This window comes from Manihot esculenta, chromosome 4, assembly GCF_001659605.2.
Source record: "Manihot esculenta cultivar AM560-2 chromosome 4, M.esculenta_v8, whole genome shotgun sequence".
Taxonomy (NCBI): domain Eukaryota; kingdom Viridiplantae; phylum Streptophyta; class Magnoliopsida; order Malpighiales; family Euphorbiaceae; genus Manihot; species Manihot esculenta.
The window spans coordinates 33,442,407-33,453,698 of NC_035164.2; the positions used below are offsets into that span (position 1 = coordinate 33,442,407).

At 35.5% G+C, this 11,292-nt stretch overlaps 1 protein-coding gene across 1 annotated transcript; it reads left to right on the forward strand.

Moving 5' to 3' along the window:
* Window positions 1-246: 246 nt before the first annotated feature.
* LOC110613573 (ABC transporter G family member 29) lies at window positions 247-9,464 on the forward strand. Its single transcript, XM_021754780.2, has 22 exons — window positions 247-408; window positions 660-1,066; window positions 1,537-1,746; window positions 1,852-1,936; window positions 2,040-2,199; window positions 2,282-2,358; window positions 2,434-2,487; window positions 2,875-2,965; window positions 3,874-4,175; window positions 4,273-4,871; window positions 4,951-5,111; window positions 5,199-5,308; window positions 5,400-5,553; window positions 5,652-5,792; window positions 5,884-6,059; window positions 6,158-6,490; window positions 6,591-6,965; window positions 7,051-7,184; window positions 7,970-8,197; window positions 8,297-8,468; window positions 8,575-8,829; window positions 8,918-9,464. The coding sequence occupies exons 2-22, from the start codon at window positions 669-671 to the stop codon at window positions 9,188-9,190; spliced, it is 4,488 nt and encodes a 1,495-aa protein (XP_021610472.1). The 5' UTR covers window positions 247-408; window positions 660-668; the 3' UTR covers window positions 9,191-9,464.
* Window positions 9,465-11,292: the final 1,828 nt, after the last annotated feature.

An 11,292-nucleotide genomic window follows, 5' to 3' on the forward strand; every position in this document is an offset into this window, starting at 1 on the left:
GAATTTTAATGAATAATAAGAAGAGCTGTATTTTTACTAATTCAATTAGGTCTGATGTAAGTTTTACTAATTCAATTAGCTCTGATGGATAAACATAGTAATAATAAATTACTGCATGAAGGAGATAAGAAAGTAGGTCTGCCAATCATTTTTGAAAATTTCTAAAGAGTTCTATTTTTTTTTTTAAATAATTATTCTTTGACAAACATTTGCAGAATATCTCAAGCGTATATATATGTGTCCATCGTCCTGCTTCTCTAAAGCACTTCCATCGCTCTCTCTACAAGCAAATCCGATTCAGCGAGAGAGAGAGAGAGAGAGAGAGAGAGAGACTGCTTCCTCTATTTTATGAAGAGAATTCAGCTTCATAATCTCCTTCCAGTTATTCAAGAGAATTAACCCCACTGAGTAAGTGTTTTTCTCGCAGTTTCCTACCCTTTGTTTGGCACCTGAGAAAAAGGATGTACCTGATAAGAAACAAAACATCTTCACTTTGATTCCTTATACTTATCGTTGCACGAACCTCAGAAGTCATCATAACCCATACTTAACAGGCTTTATATTAATTTGCCTTTTCTCAGCAGCCAAACAATAGATTTACATACTATTAAATTGAAGCTCATCAGTCAAGTTTCCTTTTCTTGTTTCTCTAAATTCAGTTCAGAACAATGCTAAACATGGATGGTATAGAGAAAATGGGAAGAGCTTCGAGTAGAAGAGCAAGCCAGAGCATAAGCAGAAGCATAAGCAGGAGCTTCAGTCGGAGCATGGAAGATGTATTTTCAGGTAGGATGTATTCTCGTAGAAGTAGCTTCCATGCTGAAGAAGATGAAGAAGCTCTAAAATGGGCTGCTATAGAGAAGTTACCAACATATGATAGATTGAGAACAACTATCATAAAATCTTTTGTGGAGAATGAGCTCCATGGAGCCAAGATGATTCATAAAGAAGTTGATGTCAGAAAGCTTGATATGAATGATAGGCAGACGTTCATCGATATGCTGTTTAAGGTTGCTGAGGAAGATAATGAGAAATTCTTGAGAAAATTTAGACAGAGAATTGATAAGTAAGTTTTTCTTTCTCTTCCTCTTAAATTTAGAAATCCTAGCTGAAATTTACTTTAAAAAAATCATCATTTACACACAAATATAGACAGCCAAGATCATGATCTGAATTAGGCTGGCTTATTTTTTATTCTTTATGGTTAATTACTCGTTCTGATTAATGGCATATCTCATGGATTATTGGGTTTTTATATAGTTTTCCTAGATTTCCCTTTCTCAAATAGTAATGAAATGATTAAGTAATCATGCTTGGCCGCAAATAGTTGGGAGTATTAGTATCCGTTAAAGTATCGGTCTATCCAATGTAAACACAGTTTCAGGATCCACTAAAACATTAATTTTGTCCTAACACGCAACCAGACTGTTTCAACTCATCAGCTCAAATTAGTCTGAGTCAACCTGGTCGACGATTCGAGATATTTGTGTTTAATCCTACGTAATAAATCCCAATTATTTTTCTTTGTAATCTCAGGGTTGGAATCCGACTTCCAACCGTGGAAGTTAGGTTTGAGCGTTTAAGTGTTGAAGCTGATTGCCAAATTGGCAGCAGAGCTCTTCCTACACTTCCAAATGTTGCCAGAAACATTGCAGAATCAGCCATTGGCATGCTTGGGATTCATTTGTCGAAGAGAACAAAGCTCACTATTCTTAAAGATGCTTCTGGGATTCTAAAGCCATCTAGGTAAACAAATCATATCAAGAAATAATTTTTTATGTCTTGTTTAATATATTTACCAATATAAAATTTCCATAACTTGATGTGACTTCATTTTTTTTCTTTTTGAAGGATGACTTTATTATTAGGTCCACCTTCCTCAGGGAAAACAACCCTTTTGTTAGCATTGGCCGGAAAGTTGGACCCAAGTCTAAAGGTCACCAACCAATTTGACATAGCATTTGTTTGTGATATGTTTTATAATAAAATTTTTACTGTTTCAATGAAAATGATTTTTATTTTTTTTTTTCTTTGAACAGGTTAGTGGAGATATAACGTATAATGGGTATAAGCTAAATGAATTTGTGCCTCGAAAGACATCTGCATATATTAGCCAAAATGATGTTCATGTTGGAGTAATGACAGTGAAAGAAACCCTAGATTTCTCAGCAAGGTGTCAAGGAGTTGGGAGTCGATATGGTAATTAATTATAATATTCTAGATCATTAATTAAACACTGATTAATCAAGAAAACGTTTCAATTATTAATTAACTAATGTAGATCTGCTGAGCGAGCTTTCAAGAAGAGAAAAGGATGCAGGAATACTTCCAGAGGCAGAAGTAGATCTTTTCATGAAGGTAAATAATAATAATAAGCAGAAACTACATGAAATCTTCTAAGTTAATTACTTAAAATCTACACGTAATTTTCAGGCAACTGCAATGAAAGGAGCTGAAAACAACCTCTTTACCGACTACACTCTCAAAGTAAGTACTAAGAAATCTTTATTTCCTTACTTGCATGGAAGAAAGCATGTGCATGTGAACATGGGGCCGAGTTATTTAAGACAAATAAGATGTCAACACAGAAATCTAAGTTATGACTTTTTTGCGAATTGGAAGCCAACAAACTCGCTATATGGTCCTTAGCCTCAATTCCTTACCTACTCCTGTGCTGGTTTCTGACTCTTGCTGGATTATGGGGGCCCCTAATGCCTAATCTCTTCTGTTTTTCTAATACCCTTTTGGCTGGTGAACAAATTTACGATGCCACCTACTAATTTCATTTGATTATTGACCAAATCGCATCATTATTAATATTATAAGCAAAATTTGTTGACATTCCATGTTTTTGTTTGATGTCGAATGGAACAGCTGCTGGGGCTTGATATCTGCAAGGACACCATTGTTGGAGATGAAATGCTTCGAGGGATATCTGGTGGACAGAAAAAAAGAGTAACGACAGGTTACATTTTTAATTCTTAATTATAAATTAATAGTGTCTTGAAGCTTCACTAGATTTTTCTTGTCAATTAAGATATCTTAAAAGAAGCAAGTTGTTATGCTTTAAGCAAATAAGTTATATTTCTGTGGGAACAAGAACCAATGACTGAATAAATGCATATCCTTGACCAAATCTCGGGGTTGAACTTGAATCCACTAACCCTCTCTTACGAATCAAGATAGTGAACAAAAACTTATTTATTTCAAGGCATTATAATTTTGGAAACGTTTACGAAATAATTAAATTAAAGTTGAAATAATTCGATTTAAATTGATTCAAAAAAACTTTTACACTCATTTTTTACTTGATTTAAAACGATTAAATTAAATTACGGTTAACTTAAAATATTTAATAATTTCGTACTAATTATCATATTTAATTCAGAATTACCGTATTTTACTGTTGGATGCAATACAAGTAGTTGAATCTGACACTCTTCCATACTAAATTTATGACGTTCTGATCGCAACTGAATTAAATACAATTGTTAAACCAGAATTGGACTCTTAAATATTGCGATTCGCTAGTACTTTGGGTGGTTCCATCTCATCTCACATGGGTAGTACTTTTCTTACAGATTTATTAGTTCTATACAATTTATCTGACCCAAGATAACTCTAAGATCAATTGAAATAATTCAATTCGAATTGATTCAAATAACTTTTGAACCCATTTTTTATTTATCCATTATCAATCTATATAACATTTAATTAATATTAAATTATTAAATAAGCGGAGCCTGCCATGATTTTAACAATATAAATAAAATGTATCATAATTATTTTAATATACATGGTAAATTTTAATTGATTGAGTATATTTATTGTGTAGATTTTTCATTATAGATCTAATTTTTTATTTTGATACAGGAGAGATGATTGTTGGGCCCACAAAAACATTATTCATGGACGAAATATCAACGGGTCTAGATAGCTCCACAACATTTCAGATAGTGAAATGCATGCAGCAGATTGTGCACCTTACTGAGGCCACAGTGTTGATGTCTTTACTCCAGCCTGCACCTGAGACATTTGATCTATTCGATGATGTCATCCTCTTGTCAGAAGGGCGTATCGTATACCAGGGCCCACGACAACACATTCTTGAATTCTTTGAGAGATGTGGGTTCCGCTGCCCCGAGAGAAAAGGAACTGCTGATTTCTTGCAAGAGGTCAGAAACCCAAAATCCTACTATTGGGCTATGGGCCTGATGAATAATAATTCAGCAAGATAAAAATTGGACTAATGTTACTTTGTGATTCTTGCAGGTTACATCAAAGAAAGACCAAGAACAATACTGGGCAAACAAAAACAAACCATACAGATACATTTCAGTCCCTGAATTTGCAGAAAAGTTCAAGAATTTCCATGTGGGCATGCAGCTAGAGAACGAGCTCTCCGTGCCATTTGACAAGTCACATGGCCACAGAGCAGCTCTAGCATTCTCAAAATATTCAGTTCCAAAACTTGACCTACTCAAGGCCTGCTGGGATAAGGAATTTTTACTGATTAAGAGAAATGCTGTGGTTTTTGTCTCTAAGACTGTCCAAATTATTATTGTTGCAATTATATCATCTACTGTGTTTATAAAGCCCAGAATGCATACAAGGAATGAAGCAGATGGATCAATCTATGTTGGAGCACTTCTGTTTACAATGATCATTAACATGTTTAATGGATTTGCTGAGCTTTCTCTGATGATCTCAAGGCTTCCAGTGTTTTACAAGCAAAGAGACCTTCTGTTTCACCCACCTTGGACTTTCACTCTCCCAACTTTCCTGCTTGCATTGCCCATATCCATAATAGAGTCCATTGTTTGGGTGTGTATTACTTATTACTCCATAGGATTTGCTCCTGAAGCCAGCAGGTAAATTTAATCATACCCATACTTCTTTAAAATCAAAGTTTTTTTTTTTTTTTCTAACTATAGATTGCCATTTCTGCAGGTTTTTTAAGCATCTGCTACTAGTATTCCTGACACAACAAATGGCTGCTGGTCTCTTTAGACTTATTGCTGGAGTTTGCAGGACTATGATTATTGCCAACACTGGTGGGGTGCTCATTCTCCTCCTTGTTTTCCTACTTGGAGGCTTCATCATACCTAAAGGTCAGCACTAATCTAAACCTAAACAAGCTTGTGTATTTAATGAATTGCTAAAAAGATATATATATATATTTTTGACATTGGTGACAGGTCAAATTCCAAACTGGTGGGAGTGGGCTTATTGGCTTTCACCTATGTCTTATGGTTACAATGCCTTTGCTGTGAATGAATTATATGCTCCAAGGTGGATGAACAAATTGGTATGTTTCACATTATCAATGAGCGTTATATATGTGTGTGTATATATATATATATTTAGATGAAATTGAGATGCAATTGATTCCTCTGCAGGCTTCAGACAATAGTAGACGCCTAGGCATAGCAGTGCTCGAGAGCATAGATGTTTTTCGCGACAAGAACTGGTATTGGATTGGTGCAGGTGCTGTTCTAGGATTTGCAGTTCTTTTCAACATCCTTTTCACCTTTTCTCTAATGTACTTGACCCGTAAGTTCTGCCAAGCTAAATTTCCTTCTTTCTTTATTCGTTCTCTTGTTTCAAGTAGCTAATCTTTCGCACATGCTATTGTTGTTTTGACATAATAGCTCCTGGAAAGAAACAAGCAACAATCTCTGAGGAATCAGCAAAGGAAATGGAAGGTGAGGAAGACTCAAAGGGTCAGCCAAGACTAAGAATGTCCAAGTCAAACTCTCACTCATTATCTTCTGCTGATGGAAACAATACAAGTAAGGAACACAAAATTATACAGTTTTACATGACTTGTTTAAATGGTTGCTATTGAATTTCTTATAGAGACTTGAAATTGGAACATCACAGGGGAAATGGCAATGCGGAGGATGAGCAGCAGATCCAATCCCAATGGATTAAGTAGAAATGCAGATTCATCTCTTGAGGCAGCTAACGGTGTTGCTCCAAAGAGAGGAATGGTTCTTCCTTTCACTCCCCTAGCCATGTCCTTTAACGACGTCAATTATTATGTAGACATGCCTGCTGTAAGAATCAACACCTTTATGGCTCTTAAAAAAGAATTTTAGCACTGTTATCAAGTAATGAACATAATTCAACTTAATTTATGGCTTTATGGCAACAGGAAATGAAGCAGCAAGGAGTTCCAGAGGACAGGCTTCAGCTACTTCGGGAAGTAACAGGTGCATTTAGGCCTGGAGTCCTGACAGCACTAATGGGAGTCAGTGGTGCTGGAAAGACAACATTGATGGACGTTTTGGCAGGAAGAAAAACAGGTGGATATATAGAAGGTGATATTAGAATTTCAGGATTTCCCAAGAAGCAAGAGACCTTTGCAAGAGTTTCCGGATATTGTGAACAGAATGATATCCATTCACCTCAAGTCACTGTTAGAGAATCCTTGATCTATTCAGCATTCCTCCGACTTCCCAAGGAAGTCAGCAATGAAGAAAAGATGGTAAATTCATCACTTAATCAACTTTTTCAGAAACAGAATATCGGGTAAATAATAAAATGCTAAAAGGAAACTTGCCCCTTTTTTTTTTTTATCTTTCCAGATTTTTGTTGATGAAGTGATGGAGTTGGTAGAGCTAGACAATCTCAAGGATGCTATAGTTGGGCTTCCAGGAGTTACAGGGTTGTCAACAGAACAGAGGAAGAGGTTGACAATTGCAGTGGAGCTTGTTGCTAATCCTTCAATAATTTTCATGGACGAACCAACTTCTGGTCTAGATGCAAGAGCAGCAGCAATTGTTATGAGGACTGTGAGAAACACTGTGGATACAGGAAGAACTGTTGTCTGCACAATCCATCAGCCCAGCATCGACATCTTTGAAGCCTTTGATGAGTTGCTACTGATGAAGAGAGGAGGACAAGTGATATATTCAGGTCCATTGGGTCGAAATTCCCACAAGATCATCGAATACTTTGAGGTATTTTATTAAACTTTGATCCTTCAGGGTACTTGAAAAATAAATTGTGTTATCTGACTTTTTGTGCTCATTCACACATTTGCAGGAAATTCCTGGAGTTCCTAAAATCAAAGACAAGTACAATCCAGCAACGTGGATGCTAGAAGTGAGCTCAATAGCAGCAGAGGTCCGGCTTGGGATTGACTTTGCAGAACACTACAAATCATCGTCCTTGTATCAGTATGTCAAGACACTTCTAATATCCAAAAACTTTTCTTATGCATATATATGCAAGATTTTTCTAATATTAACTGTTGTTCATGTGGCTTGAATTTTGGGTATATCTTTTTGTGGTCCAAATTGTGACATGACCCGAAAAGTTCTATGCTGGTGTGATTTGAATTTTTCGAAACTAATACAAATAACTTTTGAATCCATTTTGTACTTGATCCAAAATAATTAATTCAAATTATTTAATAGTATTAAGATAGGATTTATATATTAACAATTCAATGGTAATTTGCCGATTCTCACATCAATCAGGTAGCTAAGTATTACATTTTTTATAATTTTGAAGGATAATACATAAATTACATGCTCAGACTGCTAGAAGTATATTTTTTATTGGTATATATATATATATATATATATATATATATATATATATATATATAATTTTTTGATTCTCATAGAGGAAATATATTATGATTTAACTAAATCAGCTACCAACCTTATTTTTATACTTTTATATTTTAAAATTATAGCAAATTATACATGTTCATTATATATATATATATATATATATATAATTAGGAAATTCTGTCAGTTTTTTAAGTCATATTATTCTTGATAGGTTAGAGAGTGGTCGTAACATTATCTCTACTTTGTCGTGGACATAAATCCTACTGTTGAATTATATTAAATTTCTTGTATCTCTTTCTCTAGCATTGCAATTATGAATGCGTGTTTGTTTACTTTGCGTTTGTCTGAACATTAACTTTAAATATATGCTTCCATATGAGCAGGAGAAACAAGGCTTTAGTGAAGGAGTTGAGCACACCACCAGCAGGAGCAAAAGACCTTTATTTCGCCTCCCAATATTCTCATTCTCCATGGGGACAGTTCAAGTCATGCCTTTGGAAGCAGTGGTGGACTTACTGGAGAAGTCCTGACTATAACCTTGTTAGATACTTCTTCACCTTGGCTGCTGCCCTTATGATTGGGACTATATTCTGGAAAGTTGGCACTAAAAAGTATGCAACAAAACTCCAAATATATCTCATCTCCTGCTTGCTTATAGAATTCAAGAGAACATCAATTTTAATTGCTAATATAATTGCTCTATAATTCAGGGATACCTCAACTGACTTGAGTATGATCATTGGAGCCATGTATGCTGCAGTCTTGTTTATTGGAATCAACAACTGCTCAACAGTACAGCCAATAATAGTGGTCGAAAGAAGTGTCTTTTATCGCGAAAGAGCAGCAGGGATGTATTCTGCACTACCTTATGCCCTTGCACAGGTGAGCTAAAGAACTTTCTTTTTATTAGCATATAATGTGATGTGAAAGAATAGTCCTCAGAGTCTCAATTCTAATTGATTGAAACTTGAATGTTATGACCTTGCAGGTTATTTGTGAAATACCTTATGTGCTGGTTCAAACTACATATTATACAGTAATTGTGTATGCTATGGTAGCCTTTGAATGGACAGCAGCCAAATTTTTCTGGTTCTTTTTTATCTCCTTCTTCTCCTTCCTCTACTTCACATACTATGGAATGATGACCGTCTCCGTCTCGCCAAACCTCCAAGTAGCATCCATATTTGCAGCAACATTCTATGCACTCTTCAATCTCTTCTCAGGCTTCTTCATTCCTCGACCGGTAATGTTCATTTCTTTGCATTGTCTTCTCTCTCACTTGAAAAATAACTAAGCATTAATGGGTTTCATTTTTTGTTGTGAAATTTCAGAGAATTCCCAAGTGGTGGGTATGGTACTATTGGATTTGCCCAGTGGCATGGACAGTGTATGGACTACTTGTGTCACAGTACAGGGATGTTGAAGACCCCATTAGTGTTCCTGGGTTATCTCCTAATCCTTCAATTAAAAATTACATTCAAGATTATTATGGGTATGATCCAGACTTCATGGGGCCAGTTGCTGCAGTATTGGTTGGATTCACAATCTTCTTTGCATTTGTATATGCTTATGCTATAAAGACATTGAACTTCCAGACAAGATAGAGAAATCACAACATATTAAACTAAACTTGTAGATATATAACAAATGTAGTACTATAAGTAGAGGACAATAAGCCATGCAAGTTTAAAGTACTGTTGGCTATTGTATAATGCTTGTATTAATATATAGGCATGCTATTTTGGATATGTATGTATGACATGTTAGCGAAGATTACGATGCTTCAAGCTTTGAGAGGTGTATATGTACATGTAAATGATATTTGAATCCTATAAAATTCAAGAAATTCATGAGTGAAAACAATAATTCTATGTTGGTGAAGAACATATATAGTCAGTTGCTGCTAAATTCACATTAAAATAAAAAACAATAATTCTCCCAATTTCAAGTGAGTTTCATGAATTCGTTTTCCCCACTAATCTGATAATAGTTTGTTCAGTGGAGGTAGGTAAACTTTCCTTTAACCATGCTCTTGACATGATATATAGTCTGCCTATAACTTAGCATTACAATGAGGACCAAGCAAAAGAGAAGTTGTGCTCTCACCTCCTATCTTATTTGGGCACTTCCTTAACCATGCATTTGACATGATTAGAGTTAAATTAGCATTAAATTAGGAATATCCTGAAGTGGTGTCACAACTCTGACTCCAATCTTTCAGCATAAATTTATCCTTTTTTTATACATGATTTTATTTATTTCATTAGAGTGAAAGGTAAATCAGAAACATATGATGTATACTTGTCTAGAAGTCTCGCCTGATTATTTATCTTGCTCAAATTCACTAGTTCTTGGTTTTCACCATTTACTAGTTCTTCATACAATTCTATAGGATACAATATCTTAATATTAGAAAATTGCTTAAGATGATAATAATAACAATAATAATAATCCAGGAAAATCACAATCGCATATGTTCTTACAGTGCAAGATCCCAAAATGTAGCCAGTTTAGGAAGGAATCTTAACTTCTGGACTTGGGACGTTAAGGTTTTATAGTCACAGGAGGAACAGAGAATGTCAGGACTACCGAGCACCAACAGGATTAAAAGAATCGAGCTCTTTCCTTATGAACCAGAAAATAGCCTGAATGTATTAGGCCTACGTGGAAAATAGACTCCTAATAGCTAATCTCTCTTTTTTTCGGGTAGTAAGTTGTTGTCCTTGTCCAGGACTCGAATGGGCTAATGGCTAGTCCGGGACATGCTAAGTTTGAGGACATGCAAAAGAGTCACTGATCAAGCACAATTTAGCCACATTTTTATTATCTCTTTTATTGATTATTTACACATTTTCTAGCTTAATTTATAGTTTTTATATTGTTTTTACAGAAAAGGAAGAATCTGGAAAATGGGAGAAAAAGTGCAGAAAATTTGCAAAAGGATGATTTGCCCAGTGATTTGCCCAAAAATCTGCTCCAATCACTGCCCAGATCAAGCTAAAACAGATACCCAGAGGCAACAGACAGCAGTGACATGGGCAGGCGATTTGACCAAGACAATCGAGGATCACTGGCCAAATCACTCGCAGAGGCATAAAGGACTGACTCACAGAGAAGCGATTTGCCCAGTGATTTGCCCAAGAAACTGGTCAAATCTCCGGGCAAATCACTTTGACAGCAGAAAATTACAGCAGAGCGGGAAAATGGACAGCAAACAGAAATCCGAATTTTCAGAAGTCCAAATCCAATCCAATCACTTCCAGCACTTATCCAAGAGCCACGAAAGAGCTTCTCATCCAAGGAAATCCAATTGCAATTAAAGTCAACATCAAAAGAGGAGTCCAACACCAAATCAAAGAGGGATTTCAAAACCCTAGAAGGAGAGAAATTCTGCAGCTATAAAAGGAGAGCCTCAAAACCAGCAAAGTATCTTCTGAACAGCCTCATCCAGCATCTCTCCCTCGCCAGAAACTCTGCAGTTGTTCTTCTTTATTTTCTTTTCATCTTTTTGTGTATTTAGTCCACCATGAGTGGCTAAGTTCCTTGTTTCTAGTTGAAATTGTGAATATTCAGAATTGTGATGAATTGGGAGGTTTAATACTCCATTGTTGAACTCTTGTTTGTTTCAATATTTATGCAATCTGATCTCTTCTATAAATATTACTTGCTTTTAGGATCAATAAGGGCCCATTGCTTCTAATTTGCT